At 39.8% G+C, this 24,412-nt stretch overlaps 1 protein-coding gene across 2 annotated transcripts in view; it reads left to right on the forward strand.

Moving 5' to 3' along the window:
* Positions 1 to 24,412, forward strand: part of Serinc (serine incorporator TMS1) — a 144,163-nt gene that overhangs the window by 33,765 nt on the left and 85,986 nt on the right. For both annotated transcript variants that reach the window (XM_090388955.1, XM_090388954.1), the window contains exon 4: positions 20,292 to 20,374. In XM_090388955.1, coding sequence (XP_090245081.1) covers positions 20,292 to 20,374 — 83 coding nt within the window. The remainder of the gene's footprint in view (positions 1 to 20,291; positions 20,375 to 24,412) is intronic.

Below are 24,412 nucleotides of genomic sequence, written 5' to 3' on the forward strand. Positions count from 1 at the left end.
CAAGGAAACCACAGGCTTTTGCTGCACTGGCCAAAAAAAAGAAAATGCAAATTATTATTATTATTAGTAGTGGTGGCATATGATGCAAGAAAGCAAGCTTATAAAACATCAGCAAAAAAAAAAACCTCCCACATTGCCTGTCCATCCCCTCCAATAATTTGTCTAATTCTTCCTTGAATTTATTCAAATTGCCCACAATCAGAACACCAGATGGAAGGCGCCTCTGTAGCCAGGTGGGCAGGAGCAGCAGTGCGTAGCACACACTTCTTGATTAAACCGGGGTTCAAGCCTGTGACCACCAAATACAGAGGATGCGGAAAGGTCAGGTATTGCTCCGCATATCCCTGGAGCAATATGGCCTTCGTTGCTAATGCTCCTAAAAACCAAATAACAAACAAACAAACAAACCAGATGGAAGTTTGTTTCAACAATTAACCACCTGAAGGCTGGCTGAAAGCAAATCTCTGCATGTCTATCCTGCAACCATCTATCCTCAATTTATGTCCCCTTGTATGTAGGCTGAGCAAGAAGAATGCCCTTAGCATTGAGCTTGCTCAATCCATTCAAAGCCTTAAACACCTCACTCAGTTCACCTTGCAGGTGCCTAGTCTCCAGGTGCTGCAGTTTGAAAAATTAAAGCCTGTCTTGCTAAGACCACCCTTTTGTTCCCTTCTGTGCACCTACGAAGAGTAATTAATTAACTACGAAGATCATAGATGGCTCTTGCTGTAGTTAACATTAGTAGAGGCACATGATGCAAGACCTGTTCCAGTAGATCTCCATGCTTCCTAAAATGATGCCTCCAGACCTGTATGCAGTACTCAAGATATGGCCTTAACCATTGCCTTATACAATGCAACAAGACAGCAAACTGACTGAATAGATGCAGTTATGGACACAATATGTTGACACTCCATAGCCATAGTTGCTTTGATGCTTAAACACACACACCCTAGGCGCCTCCGTAGCCAGGTGAGGAGCAGCAGCAGTGCTTAGCACACGCTTCTTGATTAGACCAGGGTTTGAGCCCATCATCACCAAATACGGAGGATACGGAAAGGTCAGGGAATGACCACCGCATATCCCGGAGCAATATGGCCTTAGTTGCTAATGCTCCTAAAAACCAAATAACAAACAACAACACACACACACACCCAACCTGAAGTAGGCAAGTAGTTTTTTTTTGTGTGTTTGGTGGCACCTACTAAATTTCGGACAGTAGTAAAATCAATTTGTCATGTTTTTGTGATGCGGAAACGATGCCATTTGACTTAATTTCCATTTCATAACAAAGAAAAATGGAGTCAGGAGAGTTGTTGTTATTTGGTTTTTAGGAGCATTAGCGACTAAGGTCATATTGCTTCGGGTAATGCGGTGGTCATTCCCTGACCTTTCCGCATCCTCCGTATTTGGTGGGTCACGGGCTCGAACCCCAGTCTAATCAAGAAATGTGTGCTACGCACTGTTGCTGCTGCCCACCTGGCTACGGAGGTGCTGAGTCAGGAGAGGAGATCGCGCAAAGGATCATGGGAGGTGATCTTGGATGAGGTCAGAGCTGCTGCGAAAAAAACGTTTATGATTCGAGGCATACCACTTTGGGCTAACCATTGCCACCTGCAACAGTAACTGGAAAAATGGATAGCTTGCAAAATTTAAAGTAAAGTAAAGCATTTAAAGCAAAGGATCATGGGAGGTGATCTTGGATGTAGTCATACCTGGCATAAACCAGCTGGTTGCAGAAAAACGTTTATGATTCTGGGCATACCACTTAGGTGGCTTTAGGCTAACCATTGCCACCTGTGGCAGAAACCTTTTGGTGACCAGAGAAATGGATACTTTGAGGGCAGTGATCTTGAATGTGCTCAGAACTGGCATAAACCAGCTCTGAGCACATCCAAGATCACATCACATTACATGCACTTCAGCCTTACCAGTTGAAGTGCATGTAATGTAGGCTTCACAGTACCCATCTGTATTACTGAAGTGGATGTATATTTCCATCAAGAGGCAAATCGTAAACATTTTTCTGCAACCAGCTGGACCAGTCAAGAATATTTGAATTGGTTCGCGATTGGTAGATAACATGCTACAACCAGTCGACATCCATTCACTATTCAACTCCAAACTAACTCACAGAACCAGCTTTCTCCTCTTTATTTATTCCTTCTACTTCTGTTCTCTGGAAAAACCTTCCTTAACATGTAGTTTCCGATAATTACAATCTGCAGATAACAGACTCCAAATTACATGTATGAGTAGACATAGTATGGCTTTAGCAGCCCTTGTGCCATTAAACAACAAACCAACAACATGTATGAGTAGATTCTTTTGTTTGTCATTGGCCATTCTCATTTTAAAAAAAATTGCAGAAGTCCTCATTGGTCATCAAGTTTTCACGTTTCTTTGCAGTTGCGCTGAGTGGGTTGAGCATGGTGAGCTTTAGATCCTCATTCATCTTGCTGTTTGGATGATTGTAAAAGTTTCAAAAGGGATCTTCTTCTCGCAGTCGCTTTACAAGGCTATGTAGATCATGACCGCATGCTTCGTCAGTGTACACGTGATTTTTTGAGCTTATCCAATGTTTATACTAGACTGAATTGATTGTAGTCTCTGGTCTCTTTTGTCTTACATATTTCAACCTTTTTATTGTGAACGTCCAAGTCCGATTCATACAATTTACGATATAGTATGAGCTCTTCATTGTTGTTGTAGATCTTGACATATTTCATATTTGACAGTATCTCTGTTTCCTATTGCGAAATGGAATCTGCAGCATTACCATCTTGCGCTTGTTCTCGTTGAGATTCTGAGCCAAGTCAGTTTCGATAGCATATTATCCATGTTGTTTCTTGCAGATCTCATTAGTGCTGCACGTGTAATTTGTGACAAAGCATTGACAGAGTAACATGATTCAACATGATAGTATGATTGTAGCAATACAAATACTTATATTGTTGCAATCATACTATTCATTCTCTATAATTAGGCTATTGGCCTAACCTCTTCCAAACAATTCAGTAGAGTAAGCAGCGGGGCGTGTGTATTTTATTTATCACTAACATTTATTTGGTAGAGTAAGTAGTGGGTGTGAGCATAAATTACATCCTTCATGATTTCGGTTCTAGCTGTTTGAAATTTAGTAGATGTCGTCAAAGATGTTCACATAAAACATATTTTGTGCGTACAGGATACACGTGATTTTTTTTTTTTTTTTTGAGCTTATCCAATGTTTATACTAGACTGAATTGATTGTAGTCTCTGGTCTCTTTTTTTTTTAAAAAAAAATTGTGGGTGTTATCCCATGCACATTGTTTGAACTGCATTCTCAAAGATGCATTGACTTAGAATATTTTTGTATGTTATTGTTATTGTTGTTATTTGTTTTTTTTTTTTTTTAGGAGCATTAGCAACTAAGGCAATATTGCTCTGGGGATATGCAGTGGTCATTCCCAGACCTTTTCCGCATTCTCCGTATTTGGTGGTCACGGGCTCAAACCTCGGTCTAATCAAGAAGCATGTGCTACACACTGCTGCTCCTGCCCACCTGGCTACGGAGGCACCTATTTTTTGTATGGTTCATTTTAATGAACAACCACGCCAAAATGTTACTGTGCACATGCTAACTAGACACTATTAGCTACATGGAGAACATAGAACTTGCTGCACCATCTGGTACTGAGATTATGAACTAAGAGGCATTACATTTCAGTCTGCTCTCATAATTTTGTTTTATGCTTTATAATCTGCAGAAATTTCTGTTAAACTTCATTCCTGTTTAAGTTATACACTAGTGGGACTTCTTTATATTATACTTCTCCTTAGCATAGTATAATTTAAGTGTAATGTTGTCCCACTAACAAGATAGTTGTTTGATGGTTATTGCCATCTTGCTTACAATAACTGCAGTTATATACACCATTCCAAAGGATGACAGTATATAGTACAGTAATACCCCGACTTACGCTACCCCGACTTACGCGAACTCGGAGTTACGCGGTTCTTGATTTTTTTCGTTTGGCAACGCTGCCGCCCACTATCTTCAAGGTCGTTTTTCATATGTTATCGATATACGGTGCGACGGCGGAGAATGAGAGCGAAAGATGAACAAAATTCAACTTTGCTGCTTTTATGTTTTTTATATCAGTGAAGGGGAAACACATTTCACCATAATAACGTAAAAAGCAACACAATTCCAGCTATCGGTATAATCGCAAATGCAATTAGATCGAGTTTACTACCAGTTTATAACAGATTTCACTAGCAGAAACGCAACTGGATTTTTATTGTTTTATGGTAGTAACCCCTAGAAATGTGAGGTGTTAATAGTGTATCTCTGCCTTTATGGTGTTGTTTATTCAGTTGCTACATGCGCGAAGCTTTGTTTATGCGTATCAAGCGTGCCTCCTCGTTTTGTAATTGTGCTTTATTCCCTAAAAATGAGTAAAATACTTAATTAAAAGGTGTGAAAAGGAAGCGTCCTGGTGAAGACACTGCAGATTCAGAGAGAAAAAGAAAAGCAATTATCGATAAACAGAGGCGGACTGGGTCAAAAATTCTTACCCGGGAAAATTTATAGTGGCGTCATACTATGGTTTATGGCCAAAATCACACTGGCCCACCGGGGTTTCCCCGGTAAGGCTTATGGCCAGTCCACCTCTGTCGATAGAGAAAAAATATGAAATTGTGAAACGCTTTGAGCGAAATGAAAGACCATGTGATATTGCACGTGCTACAGGCCTAAATGAAGCAACGGCGAAAAGCACATGACAATTGCAAACTTGACAGGTTGAAAATTGAAAAGGGCTCAATTGTAAAGGGCTTAAAAATTTTAGAAAACAGACTCCAACGAAGAACGCGTTATAGCTACAAAGCAAGGAATAAAAAAATTATTAGCTTGCTACGAAGAAATTCTGCGTGAAGAAAAGAACGCGCTGTGTCGTCAGACGAATTTGTTAGATTTTATGAAGCCATCGACATCGAAATAACTTTTTTATGTAAGTCATTTGTTTTTTTAATACATATTTTGTATTAATATGTATAAAGAACTGCAATTTTATTAATATTTTTCTTCTAAACTAGTGTTTTTGTTAGTCCTTGGTCCCAATTAAGCAAAATTTATATGTATTTATATGCAAAGTTGAACCCCGACTTACGCGAATTCGACTTACGCGATTTTCGTCGGACCCACCTATCGCGTAACTTCGGGGTATTACTGTATATTAAAATATAAAATTTACAAAAGTGCTTGATTTCTCCAAGGTTCAGTTCTTTCTCCCACTCTTTTCCTGTTATATGTTGGTGACTTTCTTCCACTGATTGGAAATTCTATCCATAGTTTTTCCGACAGTGACATGCTATGTTCCACCTTCCAATTTGGGAAACCTTTGCCTTGCACAAATAGCATCAACTTCTCAATGTACACCATTTCCTTAAGTGCCGATCTCCAGGTAATTCTAACGGGGCAAAGAAAGCTTCTTAAACTTTTTCTTAAATTCAGTCCTGTCAAAAAAAGAGTCTACTGCTCCTATGCTTATGTTTGATGACTCAGATTTCTAGACACCACCACATATTTCTATTAGGGATTATTTTTCTTTTTTCACTCTTAGTGTTGGTTTTCTTCTAAACAGTTTCTCACTCTGTTCAAATCTCAAATCTGCCCTACCATGGAATGTTTTCCTCCGCATTTAGGGCGAAGCCTCCAAAACCTCTCTCAATCTCTTAGACTCCCGCACTCTCTTCCAAAGCCAGCCTGAACACATGCTGCAACCAGTCGACATCCGTTCACTATCAAACTCCAAACTAATTCACAGAACCAGCTTTCTCCTCTTTATTTATTCCCTCTACTTCTGTTCTCTGGAAAAACCTTCCTTAACATGTAGTTTCCAATAATCTGTGGAAATTCAAGTCTAATGTTAACAGACGTCTTCTGTCTTCTTCTCATCCTTCAACCTACTCATTGTAAGTACTTTCAGTTTTAATATTTTTTGTGTTTGGGATTTTCAAGAGAGAGATCAAGTTGTCTTTTCACAGTGGTATTGAACTTTCGTTATTGAGCACTGATATTGAGTTGCCTCAGTGCTGGCGCTTCCGTAGCCAGGTGGGCAGGAGCAGCAGTGCGTAGCACACGCTTCTTGATTAGACCGGGGTTCGAGCCTGTGACCACTAAATACAGAGGATGCGGAAAGGTCAGGGAATGACCACCGCATATCCCTGGAGCAATATGGCCTTAGTTGCTAATGCTCCTTAAAAAAAAAAAAAAAAAAAAAACCAAACAAACAGCCTCAGTTCTGCACTTCTCCCAGAAGAAGGAAGTAATAATTTAAGTGTAATGTTGTGCCACCAACTAGATGGATTTTTTGATGGTTATTGCCATCTTGCTTATAACTGCAGTAATATACACCAACCCAAAAAATAACATTATAGTATATTAAAATATAAAATAAAAAAGAACAATAAAGAAAAATCCATTATACTAATTAAATTAAACTTAAAAAATGCACTGAAGTCTTCAGAGGTAATCACTTCCATTGTCAGCTGTGAAATTACTATAATGGTGTGCATCCTTAAAACACAACAGGATTTTGGCTCAGTACCTATTGCTAAAAGATCACAGGACTTAGCTTCCACACATGTACAGAGACCAGAAGTGGGCTGAGAACATGCTAGGTGAATCTGTTTATCCCTTCCAAGAATCACAGCCATGAAAATGAAATGAGTGTGACCCCTCTTCCCCGGTTAACTCCATTAATAGTGTTGTATTTTGAATGTTTGATGATTGTCGTCCTGTGGAAAAATTCAGTAGTCCCCTCCCAGAAATATTGGGGTACAACAACCTTTGGTGCCTCCGTAGCCAGGTGGGCAGGAGCAGCAGTGCATAGCACATGCTTCTTGATTAGACCGGGGTTCCAGCCCATGAACCACCAAATATGGAGGATGCAGAAAGGTCAGGGAATGTCCACTGCATATCCCCGGAGCAATATGGCCTTAGTTGCTAATGCTCCTAAAAAACCAAACAACAACAACAACCTTCACAAATTCTCTAGTGCTATAACATACTCTCTCATGGGATCTTTTAACCTCTTTAACAGTGAGCTTCCTAATAAGAGTAGGCTTTGTGGAATAAGTTTTTTCATGAAACTATGAAAAGTTTGTTTTAATAAAGCACAAAAGTCTTTATTATATAGTAAAAATTATAACTTTATACATATGTTCATTTTAATATTAATTTGTTGCTATTTTAACTTTATTCCTCAACATTAGAGGAAAATTATTAACAAAAATCAAATCAGAATTTTTAAAAAATATTAGAAAAAAGTTAAGTCCTGGAAAATGTGTGAGAAAAAATTATTTATTTCTTTTATTATATAGTAAGGCCTACTCATATGGTGGAAGAGGTTCCAGACCCACTGCTGTAAAGCGAAAATTGCCGAAAAGTGGAACATAGCCTTTTTTTCACTTGCAAATGCATATAAAAGCCTAATAACATGTTTACACTATCATATCCTAATAACATGTTTACACTATCACAGACTGAATCACCAACAATAAAATAGTGCCCGACACCCAGAGGCGGATTTGGTCAAAAATTCTTACTGGGGAAAACTTGTAGTAGCCTCATACTAGTGTTTATATCCATATTGTTTATGGTCAAAATCACACTGGCCTCTGGCCCACCGGGGTTTCCCCGTACGTCTTACGGCCAGTCTACCCCCGCTGACACCCTTCTCAGACTCAGCTGCTGAGCGCATTGTGCCGAAAAAGCAGAACAAGCCGAATGTAATGAACATGGATATAATTGAAAACTGCATATTAGCAGAGCACCGAGAAGTGGAACACCGAAAATCAGAACTCTACTGTATATGAGGTGTAGCAATAAAGTTCCTGGACTAGTGCAATAAAAGGAACACAAAGTGAAGGGGCTCAAAAATGGTTTTATTTTTATTTAAAGTAATCACCATCTGATTTGAATGCACTTGTTACACCATTCTAAGGCCCCAAGTGCCAAGCGATATTAGTGACCACAGCGCCTTTCCAGAGTGATTATCTAGTACGCTTAACTGTAAATACGTTTCTCCTGAGTTTTGCAAGCCTGATAACTCCTGAATATTATAATTAAATAGATATATTCAAATACTACAACCTAGAAAAGAAAGCCACCTTTCTTTAATCCCTATTTTATTTTTAGTTAATACTAACCCTCTTCTTCACTTGGGTCACTAGGTGGCACCGCTCTTCCCTTTACGTGGCGGGGCTGGTAACCTGGGAGAAAGACAATCTCCCGGGGCCAAAAAGAGCATATCACGAGTAAGTCAGACTTATCTGGACTGCTAGGGCAACCCAGATATCAAAAAAGAAAGATAATACCACAGCAGGAACTGCAAAGCACCAAAAAACTGAGCCAGAGACCTATCCAATTCCAACTTATTTGATCATCCATTCAACTGGTGCAATGCAGTCGGCAAACTTTCTCCATTTAGAGTTCAAAAGGAATTGGAAAGTAGAGTTGGATCTCCGAAATCCGTAAAAAGACTCAGGTCAGGAGATATTCTCATTGAGACATCTAATGCCAAACATTCTGAGCGACTTCTGAAAATTAATTTCTTTGCAGGCCTCCCAGTAATTGTAATGCCCCACAGATCACTGAACACCTCTAAAGGAGTGATCTCAGACTGGGACTTACTAAGATGTATCTGAAGAAGAAATGCTAGAACAACTGAAAGAACAAGAAGTTATTCATGTGAAGAGACTCTCCACCAGAAAAGATGGCAGTCTGATCCCTACCCGTAATCTTGTCTTGAACTTTAATACACCAAATTATCCATCATCCATTAAGGCCGGATATCTGGTTTGCAATGTTAGACCATATGTTCCAAACCCACTACAGTGTTTCCGATGTCAGAAGTACGGACATTCCCAGACAGCTTAGTAGGGAACCCCTACTTGCGTGGTGTGGTTCTGTAGAACACGATTGCGAAAACTGTAATTCTTCTCAACCAGAATGTCCAAACTGCAAAAAAGATCATCCCGCTTATGCTAGGACATGTGAGCACTGGAAAAGTAAGAAATTTATTCAGAAATATAAAACTAACCATAGTGTTTCTTACCAAGAAGCAAAGAGAATCATCCCACCACCAACTCTTGCAAACAGACCTACATATGCCCGAGCCACCAAAAAATTCCATTCAACCACATCGCAAACTGAACTAACAGTACCCCCAAAAGAGTCTTTCTCGAATTACGTAAAATCTTTGTACAGTGCAACTCAAACCCAAGCAGTCAATACACCAATTTCCATACCACTCGAAAACCTCCTGATTAGACCGGGGTTCGAGTCTGTGACTACCAAATACGGAGGATGCGGAAAGGTCAGGGAATAACCACTGCATATCCCCGGAGCAATATGGCCTTAGTTGCTAATGCTCCTAAAAACCAAATAACAACAACAATTGAAAACCTCCACACGCCGGATCAAGGACTCAAAGAAAAACATATCCTAACTTCTAGTCACCAACAAGAAATGGACACTAAAGAAAAATCAGCAGATGACCATGTCCTTCAAATTATTGTTGAAGACATGGACACAGAAAGGTCTTCCTTCCCAAAAAAAGATAAAAACAAGAGTGAAAAACCTCAGTAACACGAAAACGCTTGGAAAGTCTAACGAGATAAATAATGAACAGAATAATACAGTGGAATTGTCGTGGATTCCGTGCCAATATCGATGACCTATACGATCTTACCTGTAAATACTCACCAATATGTCTCTGCCTTCAAGAGACATATTTAAAACCCCAAAATACACCAAAACTGTCTAGTTATAACATTATTAGAAAAGACAGAACCAATCAGAATATTGCACATGGTGGTGTAGCTGTTTTAAGAAACCCACATATTCCTACCAAACAGGTCTTACTGAACTCTCCCCTCGAGGCAAATAGCAGTCCGTTTAGCTGCTGACTTCCATATGACAATCTGCTCCTTATACATCCCACCAAGCTGTACTTTCCAACAAAATGATCTAAACAATCTTATAGCTCAACTTCCAACACCTTTCCTCATTCTGGGTGACTTAAATGGTCATCACACTCTATGGGGTAACAACAACAATGTTGATCAAAGAGGAAAACTAATGAACAGTGTCTAGACAATAACAACCTCCTTCTTCTAAATGACGGTTCACCTACATACGTTCACATTTCTTCAGGAACAAGTACTGCAATAGACTTGTCTATCTGTTCAGCAACCTTGTATCCTACTCTTAAGTGGACGATAAACACCGATCCACTACATAGCGATCATTTCCCCATAATAATTGAATTACTTAATAAGCCCTCTCATCATCCTACTAAAATTCCACATTGGCTCACTGATAAATTTATTTTATTTTATTTTTTTGTTTTTATCATTGTTTTGTTTGGATTTTTTTTTTTTTTTTTTTTGGCTGGTGCAGCATAAGCCATAGGCTTTCTTGCACCATGCGGCCATTACTAATACTAATACTAATAAAGCAGATTGGCAGTCCTATAAAAAATTAACTAATTTTGATCCCGAAATAATCCAAAATTCCACAACTGATGAAGCGGTTGACTATGTCACAAAAACGATATTACATGCAGCAGAACAAACCGTACCGAAATCCTCTTCAAAATTACCCATTCATCCAAAAATCTGGTGGAGTGATGAATGCCTTGTGGCTAAAAAAGAGCAAAGCAAAGCTTGGAATTCTTTTCGCCGGAGTCCAACCACAACCAATCTCATTCAATATAAACCCGCTAGAGCAAGAGTGAGATGTGTTAGACGCTGCAATAAAAAGGCTGCTTGGATCCGCTTCACTTCGACTATCAATCAAGCAACTCATACACACAAAATTTGGAAAGCAATCAGCAAAATGAGTGGCAAATATCAAACGACACCACTACCCATCATGGAATGGAGAGGGCAGAATGTAAATGATCCTGCTGAAATTGCCAATACTAGGTGAAACCTTTGCCAAAACATCAGCCACAGAAAGTTATACACTGACCTTCAAAAGATTGAAAACAAGTTTAGAAAAACAAAAGTTAAACTTCTCTTCAAAAGGAGATGAACAATACAACTTACCTTTTACCATACACGAACTACATAGAGCCTTGTCAACATCTAGATGCAGTGCTGTAGGACCAGATAATATTCATTATTCCATGATACAGAAACTAAGTACCGAATCATTACAGTCACTTCATCTATTCAATAGACTCTTCCTGGAATATAAATTCCCTAATCAATGGCATCATGCTACGGTCCTTGCCTTCCCTAAACCAGGTAAAGACCATACAAATCCCACTTATTATAGATCTATCGCCTTGACCAGTTGCATTTGCAAAATTCTCGAAAAGATGTTGAACCGCCGACTGATCTGGTACCTTGAAAATTTCAATCTGCTACATTCTACACAATTCGGTGTTCGACAAAACAGATCTACACTAGATATACTAGTAAGATTAGAGAATTACATTCGGAATGCATTCCTCAGATCGGAACACCATGTATTAGTCTGCTTTGATATCAGTAAGGCCTATGATTCCACGTGGAAGTATGGAATACTCCGTGAATTACATCGCCACGGACTTCAGGGTCACCTCCCGATTTTCATACAGAATTTCCTATCCAAGCATACATTTCAGGTTCGATTTAAAACCTCACTGTCCCAAGTATTTTCACAAGAAGGAGTTCCTCAAGGCTCTGTACTCAAGTGCTTCACTTTTTATAATTGCAATAAACACCATTACCGGACAACTTCCAAACACTATTGATAAAGTCCTGTTTGTAGACGACCTTAGTATTTGGTGTCATGCGAAAAACATGAATAATCTTGAGAAACAGTTGCAAGGGGCAATAACTAAGATTGGCTCAGACTAATGGATTTCAACTTTGTCTGCAAAAAACATTTTGCATCCATTTTTGCCGCCAACGCAAACCCCACCCCAATCCAGAGCTACAACTGAATCGCCAACCAATAGCAGTTCATCCCAGCATACGGTTCTTAGGAATCACTTTAGACCATAAACTCACTTTCCTTGAGCATATCAAAAGACTAAGAACATCATGTCAACAAAAACTAAATATCATCCGGGTTCTCTCTGCAACTAAGTGGGGAGCTGATCGCCTTACTCTATTACAGCTATATAGAGCCTTAATAAGATCGAAACTTGACTACAGAGCATCAGTGTATAGTTCAGCAAAACCTAGTGCCCTTCACTGGCTTGACCCTATCCATCATAGTGGACTACGCATTGCCTTAAGAGCATATCACACGTCTCCAATACATAGCTTATATGCTGAAGCACATGAACCCCTCTCTTGATCAAACGACAACAACTGATACTACGTTATGCCTATAAAATTAGATCTATGCCAGAACACCCAAACTGGCAGATACTTTTCACATCACAGCACAGCAGGTTATACCAAAACTGCCCTAATGCTAACCGTCCTTTGAGTATGAGAATAAAACACCTCTTAGAAGAACTAAATTTAACCTTAGACAATGTGGCACATAGCCTCCCAACCTCTCTTGCACCTTGGAATATCACTCCACCTTCATGTGACTTACATCTACAAGAATGGAATAAATCTACATTGCATAGAGAAAACTTCTTGCAACTATACCATGCAGTAGTGGACCAGTTTCCCAGCTTTGTCGTAGTACCTACTGATGGATCAAAGAATGATGTCCACGTTGGAATCGCCACAGTTTTTCCAAACGTCACATTAGCTTATCAGTTGTCACGTGAGTTCAGTATATTCTCCGCTGAACTAATAGCAATTCAGGTTGCACTGAATTACATAGTCCTCTGATATTAATAACAGCATAATTTTCAGAGATTTTTTAAGTGCACTCCAAGCACTAAAAAAAACATCATGAACATCACCCACCCAGTCGTGAAAGGAATAGTCAGCTCTTTACATACCTTATCAGAACTTGGGAAAAATATACACTTCTGCTGGGTCTCAGGACATATGGCAATTCCTGGAAATGAACTAGCAGACAATGCTGCCAAATTAGCTCACCTACCACTCAAGAACAAGTGGAAAGTGCCTCATCAAGACTATCGACCAATAATCCAGGAAAAATGCATGTGCCAATGGCAGTTATCATGGGAAAATCAACCTAACAATAAGCTTTGAAGTATCAAACCAAACCTTGAGAGATGGCCTTCCAGCTTCAGTTCAATCCGACATCAGGATTTCGTCTGCAAATAGGTCACACAAATATCACTCGTGGTTATCTTTTAAGAGAAGAGATATCCCCTCAGTGTCATCACTGTAATACAATGCTTTCAGTGAAACACATTCTTGTTGAATGCACAAAATATACAAGAGAACGCCAGAATCTTTGCACTCCAGCCACAACAGAAGATCCTCCTACACTTACTTCACTTTTAAATAACGAAACGAATGTCTCAAGCATTTATAACTTTCTTAAGATGATTAAAGTATATCACCTCCTTTAGTCAGTTAAAAAAATACTTTCCGGTACCTTTTTTTCCCCCCATTATCTCTATTTGAGAAGAAATGGCATGCAAACTTACCATATGTATGGTGCACTATGGCCATAGTTGCTAATGCGCCTAATAAATCCCGAAACAAACAAACAAATCTATTCTAAAAGTTTCTAAACAGAGTGAACAAACAAGGCATCTAAAGAGATGATGTTCAGTTCAGCAGCTATGTTTTTCTTTATGTCCTCAACATCCTGAAATCTCTTTCCTTTGAGGGCAGGTTTCAGCTTGGGGAAGAGGAAGAAGTCTGCTAGTGCTAGATCGGGCGATTAGGGTGGATGGTTGATCTGTACAGTACCAAGTTTCATCAGAAATATCTTCCCAACAAGTGTGAAATGGGTGGGGGGAGCATTGTCACTTAATAAGAACCAGCTGCCTTTCTCTTGAAATAGTGGCCTAATTCAGGAAATGCACTTTAATAGGCTTTGAAGTACTTATACATAGAACATAGAACTCTCCCCTTCAAGTAAAAATTCCTTGTGAATCACATCGTTGTGACGAAAAACCTGATCAGAATAGTCTTGATCCTGGACTTCTGTAAATTAAATTTTTGGCTCTTTTCAGTGACTTTCAAGTCCACTGCATGCTCTGAATCTTCATCTCTGGGTCATACTGAAACACCTAACATTCACCTTCAGTGACAATATATACAGTCGAGGAAATTAGGAATGTCTTGACAAATATGGATGAAGTCTTTGCTTGATGACACCCTTCTTTGCTTCTTCTCATCTGTCCAGCAAAACTTTTGTGCAGACCTTCCTTTTCCCTAAATCTTCATGCAGGATTTGACAAATCATCTCCTTATTCATATACAACTCATCAGCCATCATTCTGAGTGTCAAATTGTAGTAGTAGTGGCATGTGATGCAAGAAAGCAAGTGTATGAGCTTATGCAGCATCAGCCAAAAAAAAAAAAAAAAATCACACAATTCCCTCCAAATGCCTGTCCAGTTCCTCCTTAAATTTATTCAACCTATCAACTTCCACAACGACAGATGGAAGTTTGTTCCAGCAGTTAACTACCCGCTGGCTAAAGGCAAATTTCCGCACATCTATTCTACATCTGTCTTTTCTTAATTTGAATTTATGCCCCCTTAGGTTCGTAATCTGAACAAGTGGAAGGATCCCATCAGAATTCAGCGTGCTCAACCCATTCAAGGCCTTATACACCTCAATCAGATCACTGCGCAGGTGCCTAGTCTCCAGCCACTGCAATTTGCAGAACTTAAGCCTCTCTTGGTAAGAGGATCCCTTCATTCCCCTCACCTTCTCTGTACACGCTCAAGTAAATCTACATCCTTCCTAAAATGAGGCCTCCAGACCTGTACGCAGTACTCAAGGCATGGCCTGACCATTGCCTTATACAGAGGGACAATCACCTCCTTCTCCCTGCTAGCAAAATTCCTATATATCATTGACAAAACCCCATGACCTGCCCTGGCAGCCTGTCTGCATTGCTCAGAAAACTTCATATCTGGCTGCACAATTACTCCCAGGTCTTTCATTTTGTACCACCTTAAGTGTAGTACCACACAGTTGGTACGTTTCTCTAGGGTTACTTCTACCCATATGCAGTACTTTGCATTTGTCAAGGTTAAACTTCAGTTGCCACTTCTTAGCCCATCTGCCTAAATTATCTAGATCCTGTTGCAGTAGCACACTGCCATTGCTGTCATTAACAACCCTGCCAACCTTTGTATCATCTGCAAACTTCGACATTAAGCCTGATATACCTTCATCAATATCATTGATAAATATACAAAACAACAGTGGACCTACACTGAACCCTGTGGTGGGACTCCACTAATAACATTAGTCCACGAAGAGCAGCACCCATTGATTACCACCCTCTGTCTTCTCCCACTTACCAACCTTTTATCCATTGTAGCAACTTACCCTTAATACTATTCTGCTCCAATTTGTACAATAATCTTCCATGGCAACAGTGTCAAAAGCATTAGCATTAGTAGAGGCATTTGATGCAAGAAAGCAAGCTTATGCAGCATCAGCCAAAAAAAAAAAAAAAAAAAAAAAACCACTTCCACTTCACCTCTCTGTTCGTTCAAAATACCTGTCCAGCTGAGCCTTAAACTTATTTAGGCTATCAACTTCCACGACAAGGGATGGAAGTCTGTTCCATCAACCAACCACCCGCTGGCTAAAGGCAAATTTCCACACATCTATCCTACATCTGTCTTTCCTCAATTTGAATTTATGCCCTCTCAGGTGATTATTCTGAGCGAGAGGAAGAATCCCATCAGCATTGAGCATGCTCAAACCATTCAAAGCTTTATACACCTCTATCAGATCACCTCGCTGGTGCCTAGTCTCCAGACACTGTAATTTGCAAAACTTAAGCCTTTCTTCGTAAGAGCACCCCTTTGTTCCATTCACTAATCTTGTTGCCCTTCTCTGTACTCGTTCCAGCAGCTCTACATCCCTCTTGAAATTAGGCCTTCAGACCTGTATACAGTACTCTAGGTGTGACCTGACCGTTGCCTTATACAAGGGAATAATCACCTCCTTATCCCTGCTAGAAAAATTCCTATATATCATTGACAATACACCATGAGCTACTCTTACAGCCCATCTGCACTGCTCAGAGAACTTCATATCTGCCTGCACAACCACCCCCCAGGTCCCTTTCATTCTCTATCACTGTCAGTGTAGTATCACAGAGTTGATACGTTGCTCTGGGGTTGCTGTTTCCCATGTGTAGTACTTTACATTTGTCAATGTTAAACTTCATTTGCCACCTCTCAGCCCATCTGCTCAACCTTTCCAGATCCTGTTGCAGCAGCATAGTGTCAGTAGTGTCCTTGACAACCCTGCCTACCTTTGTATCGTGTGCAAACTTCGACATTAAGCTTGATATATCATCATCAATATCATTTATAAATACAGAAAACAATAATGGACCCAAAACTGAGCCCTGAGGGACTCCACTAATAACATTAGTCCACGATGAGCAGTGTCCATTGATTACCACTCTTTGTCTTTCCTGAAATCCAAATATATGATATCAAAATTATTTTTTACATCCAGTTCCTTTGTAACCACATCATAATAACCAATGAAATTTGTCAGACAAGACTTTCCCTTAACAAACCCATGCTGTTTCTGAATTATTGCTGCAGTCTTGTCTAGATGATCCTGCAATGCATCTTTAACCAGTGACTCCATTATTTTACCCGGAACAGAAGTTAAATTAACTGTCTGTAATTACTCGTGTCACCCTTCGATCCCCCTTTGTGAATTGGGGATACATTTGCACATCTCCAGTCCGTGGGAACCTCCCCTGAGTCCAAGGATGCTCGCATAATTATGGCTAAGGGTTTGCTTAGTTGCTTTGCTGCCTCCTTTAATATAACTGAATAGATCTCATCCCCAGGTGCCTTTCTTATGTTTAATTTCAACAATTTCTCCTCCACTTTGCTCTCAGTTATTACAAAATCATTAAGCACCCAGCTACAATTTGATAACCTTCTGCCATTTTCGAACCTTAATAACTCCTCATGTGTGAATGTAGATGCAAAATACTCATTCAGTTTGTTTGCTATCTGAGTAGGATCATCAACAGTCGAACCATCGATGTCAACTGGACCAATCAGATTCATCCCCTTCCTTTTAGAGTTTATATAAGTAAAGAAATCCTTGCTGTTTTTCTTAGCATCTTTTGCCAAGGATTTCTCGTAATCTGCCTTCGCCTGCCTAACCTCTTTTGTGACCTTATTACAGACTAGCTTATATCTGCTATAGGCTTCTGAGTCGCTTGATAATTTATATGCATCCCATGCATTTTTCTTCTCTGTTACGAGTCTCATTAGTTCATTAGATAACCATTTAGGCCTAAACCTTGAACAATATTTCTTAATAGGTATGAAACTTTTAGTAGATTCCACGATTAATTCTTTGAATACTTCCCACTTAGAATATACTGTTGGTAACATCTTCAGTTGATCCCACTGTACAGAATTTAAAAACTGTCTGAGACCACTGTACTCACCTTTACGGAAACAAAAACTCTTTCCTTTACCCCTGATGGTAATTAAATGATGATCTCTTGCAACAATTTCCTGAACTTTTGCAATGCTGTTCTTATTTTGAGAGGTTAATAGATGCCCTACTTTTTGGGTCATCACAAACATCCTTGCATCTATCTTTAAACTGCATATACCATTGAAACACTGATGATTTAATGTTTCACGACAATAAACATTAATATTTAATGTATCTGTTGTAGATTTTCCCAATTTAAAGCAATATTTGATATTCATTCACTGCTCCAATGCAAAATTGGTGCCTCCGTCGCCAGGTGGGAAGGAGCAGGTGCGTCGCACACGCTTCTTGATTAGACCGGGGTTTGAGCCCATCACCACCAAATACAAGAGGATGTGGAAAGGTCAGGGAATGACCAATGCATATTCCCGGAGCAATATGGCCTTAGTTGCTAATGCTCCTAAAAACCAAATAATAACATAACATAACATTGCAAAATTGTGACATGGAACATTAACACTACTGACAAAACTGGTTGTTACTTGCAACCTGCCAGACAGTTTCTCTGCCACAATCTGCTGGAGGAAGTTTGAACTACAATATACCACTTCCATTTATTTTAAAACTCATCAAACATGACCACAACAGCACCAGTCCAGGAATTTTATTGCCACACCTCATATATTATTTTGTACATCTATTCATGTATTACTTCAATATCATGAACATTTGGATCAAAATTCCTGAGAATTTTAGCAATTTTTTATGCCGAAATTTGACAGAAATGTTTGACAAGTCTAATTTCCTCCAATTTTAAAAGCTATTTTTGTGCTTTATTATAATTAGACAAACATGGTTGTGACTCCTAAACTATTAGTAAAAAACGAAACCCTATTTAACAGCTAAATGCTGTAATTTTTAATTGAAGCATTTACTTGTTTTGTTTTGGTGTAAATAATGTTTATTTTTTTCACATAATTAGTATTAATGTTATAATGGCTAACTGATACAAGGAATTGTTTTTTTCTGCACTGTCAAAAAAAGCAAACTAACAAAAACCATCCATACTTCTTCATTGCTGAAAAGCACCTTTCCAATTCTGCTTTGAACTTTCAGACCGTCGACTTTGATCACTGTTGCAGGCAGTTCATTCCAGTGATCTTATGACAGGCTACCTGAAGGTAAACTTCATGAGATCCGGCCTTCTGTTACCCCCTCCCAAACTTTTGTATTCATGACCCATGACTTCTCTTTTTCAATAAAAAATATACCTTTGTTCATTTTACGAATTTCCTTCAGGGTCTTATATGTACTTCTATCAGGTCCATCTAAGATTTCTAGCTGTCAGGCTTTGTAGACTGCACTTAATAAGCTGTTCTTCATATGGATATTGATTAGCACCCCCTTACCAATCTAGTTGCCCTTCTCCAAACCCCTTCTAGAAGCTCTATGTCTAGAACCTAAGCACAATATTCTAAATGTGGTCTCACCACATTTACACTATGGGAATATACTTCCTATAGCTTGTAACCCCTGGATTTCTGTTCACTATTTGCTTCTGTCTGTTATAAACTCTTTACAAGTAATTGGAAATACAGATAAGAGATGTCAGCACTTATTGGAAGATTCCAAGACATTTCACATATAAATAGACACATTATTTGAAAATTACTTGAAAGAAGTTTGAAAAACATTTATGTATACTTACATATTCCTCAGGTGGGCCTCCACATGGAAAATGTATATTAATGTACATATTCTGGAAAAGGTTAAATCTATATGTTGTCGCTTCTAAGTAACACTCCCCACAGTCCAGAAATTGGATCTTATATTGTTCCACTTATCTTCCAGTGAACAGGATCCTTTTTTGCTCTTAACACAGCTGTGCACAGCTATCCACTTGGCAGCTGCACAGCACATTTGACAAGGGCCATAGGATTAAGCTTAGACAGAAAGGAATATACGTAGTTGGGAGTAGATGTAAATGATTCTCTCCACTGCTTTCCCTCCTTCCCAAATATACTTATCCAAAACCCTCTGGAGGTTAGCTGCACTTTTGGAGATCTGCTGTGACACACCTAACTTCCTCCAGTCTGTCATTGAATATGCTGCAGTTGGACCAAGTGTTATCCAATAACTCTCTAGTTGTGGAAATTTTTTTATGGTTTTTCACTTGTGCCGTACTATATTTTGTGTGCTGCTCATGATACTCTTATCATAAATGAAGTGAAGAACTTAGTATTTTATTTTATTAGTATATTGGATTTTATTCTATATTTTTTTATATTTATATTATAATGAACTATTATATTATTCATTGGGTTAGTATATATTATTACAGTTATTATGAGCTATTATTTTTGCAACCTGCAAAGCCTCTTGGAAGTATTGCCATCTCACTGATGGGTGAGCAATCATTCCATTATTTGTTGCAGATGTGGTGATTTAACTTTCAAGGTGAGAGATGCCAACTGGTATGGAAAATTTAAATTTATAAAAATTTACAAAAAGATAAACTTATAAACATTATCATATGAACTTAGATGAATAATTTTGTCAAGATTTACTTTACCACTTTCGTGGAAATGGCAAATATTTTCCAACATCCATCTGTAATGGTTTATTCATTAGCAAATATATATATATATATATTAAGTCTTGCTGTTTATCTTTAACTAATGTTACCATCTTTATTTCATGTTTATAAATAGTTAGAAGAATACGTATGTATTTTTTTCTGTCCCTATTAAGGTTTTGGGCAATAAAATATCTTCTGCTGATTGGTGCAATGATTGGAGCTTTCTTCATTCCTGATACTACTACATTTGGAACAGGTATTTGAAATATAAAATTTACATTAAACAAACATCTAATTCCTTATAATTTCCTTATTAAATTTTATTATACTCTGTATGGCAAGTACTATACTGTATTTTTTAAAGTGGTTTTTAATCATTATCAGAAGTTAAGAATAAAACTTCTGTTAAGAATAAAATGTATTATTTCCTTGTTCATATGATCTAAGGCTGTGTTTCTCAAAACTGCGTTTCTTAACTTTCGCCCCACTTCAGCATAACTACTAAAGGTCATATTCCACCCAGACTCTCCTCGACGTGGGCACCTGTACGTGGTGAGGGGACCTCCCAGTGACGCTGCTGGACTTCCAGACTAGCATCACTGGGATCCAACGCCCACAGCCCAGGTTCCAGGCTTACATCAATGGAATCCGGCGTGTTTGCCGTGCGCTGCGATCCGTGGAAATTCGGAAAGGGGGATCCTGGTGGTTGAGGGGCCCAGCTTCAATACACCACTTTGGCCCCTGCTTCGACAAGACGGGTGGTCCTGGAAGGCCCGGCTAGGATCAATCGGCTAGTAGGCTCGCCTGCAAGGGTCAACCGTGTCAATGCCACGCCCCTACCCTCATGGTCCGAGGGACAGGATTCAGGTTGGCGGCGGTGCGGGTATAGTGTCTGGGTAGCCCTGGCGTTCCACTCCCGAGCGCATTTATTGCATGCCAGGTAGTGGGCGTCCCTTTGGGCTCCGTGGTGGGTGGGGAGCCCGGGCACTGAACAATTTAAAAAATTCCATGAATCCTGATAAACTTATTTCTTCAGGGGGGGCCCAACCCGGTCCCTATCTGAAAATATAGACAGTGACAGCACTATTGCTTCAAAGAAGCAGCGGACTGAATTACCATCAGGGCCTATCCCGCGGTTTTTAATCATGCACTCCACCAATGAAAAACCGATTGGTAAAATGTCACCTTTCTTTATACAGAAAGGGTTAGATGGGTTAGCAGGTACACCCAAGTCAGTTAAGAGGCTCCGTTCTGGGGACCTCTTGATTGAAACAAAAAAATGACAGGCAGTCTGAACATCTACTCCGAGTAACATCAATCGGAGGAATACCCGTAACAGTGACACCACACAGAACACTAAATTCATCGAGAGGTGTCATTTCGGAGTGGGACCTTCTCGATGTCACCGAGGAGGAAATCTGCTCCGAATTAAAACCACAGGGAGTTACTGCCGTCAAGAGAATCACTGCGCGAAGGGATGGAAAAATTGTTAAAACCAGGAGTGTTATCCTGACTTTTAACTCTCCCAAACCTCCTGATGAGATTAAAGCTGGCTACATCAACTGTCCAGTGCGTCCATATGTTCCAAACCCTTTACGGTGTTTTAAATGCCAGAAATATGGACATTCTCAAATGGCCTGCCGTGGAGTCCTTGCATGCGCTCGATGTGGTGCAAAGGACCACAAAACAACAGCATGTTCAGCCACAAAACCCACCTGCATTAACTGTGAAGGCGAACACCCGGGCCTACTCACGAGCATGCCAGAGGTGGAAAGAAGAAAAAGAAATTCAACGGCTGAAGGCAGAGCTAAACATATCGTACCAGGAGGCAAGGAAAGCAGTGAAACCTCTGAACATCAAAAAACCTACCTACGCCAGAAGATAGCAGGGAGGTGTTCGATTGGGACTCAGACGGACATGTCCGTCCCTCCAAAAGAATCATTTACTCCCATCGCACGTTATCTTTTAAGCTCCAAAAACCTGCACAGAAGGACCAATCAGCTGCCACTCCTATATCGGTACCTCCTAATGCTCCACAAATAACAAAAGCAAATGCAAAAGAAAAGAATAAGAAAGGTGAAATACCACCTAGTACCCAAGAAAACATGGATGTCGAGCAGAAAGAGGTACAAGAAGACTCAGTTTTGGAGCTCTTTGCTGAGGAGGAAATGGACACTGGACAGCGTCCATACTTCCCCAGGAAGGATAAATCCAGGACTGAAAAGGGTAAGCCCTCAGCACCTCGGAAGCCGCCTGATGGACCCACCAAGCCAAAATAATGGCTAAATTCCTACAGTGGAACTGTCGTGGATTCCGGCAAAATACTGATGACATCAAGGCACTCCTGCAAAAGCACAAACTAGTTTGCTTTTGCATACAGGAGACTTACTTAAAGGCAAATGATGACCCCCACCATGCATAACATTACCAGCATTCGTAAGGACAGAATTGTGGATGGTCCTGCTCATGGAGGAGTCGCAATCCTCATCGGCAACCAGATCCCATTTCAGCCTTTGCAGCTTACAACTAGCATTGAGGCTGTAGCAATTCGCCTTACAGTGGGGTTCATATTAACTGTTTGCTCTGTCTATTTGCCACCTGGGACTGACATCCCCCAGAAAGACCTTGATGATCTTATCATGCAATTGCCTTCCCCTTGTTTAATTCTTGGGGATTTCAATGGACATAATACTCTGTGGGGTAGTGCTCACATCAATGGAAGGGGACGAGTCATAGAGCATATGCTCACTGACAATGACCTCTCCCTCTTAAATGTGGGAACAAACACCTTCTTCCACATGCCTACCCGTACATTCTCTGCCATTGATCTTTCTATCTGCTCCCCTTCTCTCCTTCCTTCACTTACTTGGGAGGTAGAAGAAAATCCATATGGAAGCGATCACTTCCCCGTGATAACCACCCTAACTAGTGGAAGACAGTGTCTGCCATTTAGTTTACCGCGGTGGAAGATTGATCAGGCTGACTGGAATGCCTTTGAACATCTGGCAAACCTTGATATCCGTACAGTCAGTCAGGAGCCAATCAATGAAGCAGTCATTCATGTCACAGAAACGATTGTCCAGGCAGCTGCAATTGCAATCCCAAAATCATCCAGCCAGTTCCCACTATTCCCAAAACCTTGGTGGAATTCAGAATGCACGGCAGCAAAAAAAACACAAAACAAAGCCTGGGGGATATTCCGCCGATATTCCACCACTGAAAATTTAATATCATTCAAACGTGCACGTGCAAAAGCACGTTATGTATGACGTCAGAGCCAATGGAAATCTTGGATTCGTTTTACATCTTCTATAACTCAGGCTGCTAGCTCAAAAGTAGTCTGGGATAAGATCCAGAAAATGAAGGGAAAATATCCACCATGCCCTTCAGTGATCCTCGAGCACAACGGATTTCCAATTGCAGATCGAACTGCAGTTGCAAATAGTCTAGGGGAAACATTTGCAAAAATCTCTGCAATAACATCTTTTCCCGCAGAGTTTTTGACCTTGAAAAAGAAAGTTGAGAAAAACCCACCAAACTTCTCTTCAAAAGGGCTTGAAGCGTTTAACAAGCCCTTTTTACAGGAAGAGTTAAATGCAGCACTCTTTCTCGCTCATACAAGTGCTGTGGAGCCCGATGACATCCACTACGAAATGTTAAAACACCTTTCACCACAATCTAAGGATCACCTTTTAATTCTGTTTAACAGAATTTTTATTCAGAAACAATTTCCGGATTCCTGGCAAAGGGCTATCGTCCTTGCTTTCCCAAAACCAGGAAAAGATCCTAGCAATCCAAGTAACTATTGTCCTATTGCTCTGACAAGCTGTTTGTGCAAAGTCCTGGAAAGAATGGTTAATGCATGCCTCGTATGGTATTTAGAAACAAATGGTCTGCTTTCCAGGACACAGTGCGGCTTCCGAAGAAATAGATCCACTCTGGATCATTTAATCCGATTGAAAACGTCCATTCGTGATGCTTTTATTAAATCCGAGCATTTGGTAGCAGTTTTCTTTGATATTGAAAAAGCGTACGACACAGCCTGGCGATTTGGAATTTTAAAAGACCTCTATAACTTTGGTCTTAGAGGTAACCTTCCTGTTTTTATTAAAAACTTTCTTTCGAATCACCAATTTCAAGTCCGTTTAGGATCCACCCTCTCTCGAGTTTTCTCTCAGGAAGAGGGAGTCCCACAAGGATCGTTCTAAGTGTTACGCTTTTCGCAATCAAAATAAACTCTATCGCAGCACAACTTCCACCCACTGTAAACAATGCCCTCTATGTAGACGACTTT

Source organism: Mastigoproctus giganteus, chromosome 14 (assembly GCF_048544385.1).
Source record: "Mastigoproctus giganteus isolate SK-2022 chromosome 14, ASM4854438v1, whole genome shotgun sequence".
NCBI lineage: Eukaryota > Metazoa > Arthropoda > Arachnida > Uropygi > Thelyphonidae > Mastigoproctus > Mastigoproctus giganteus.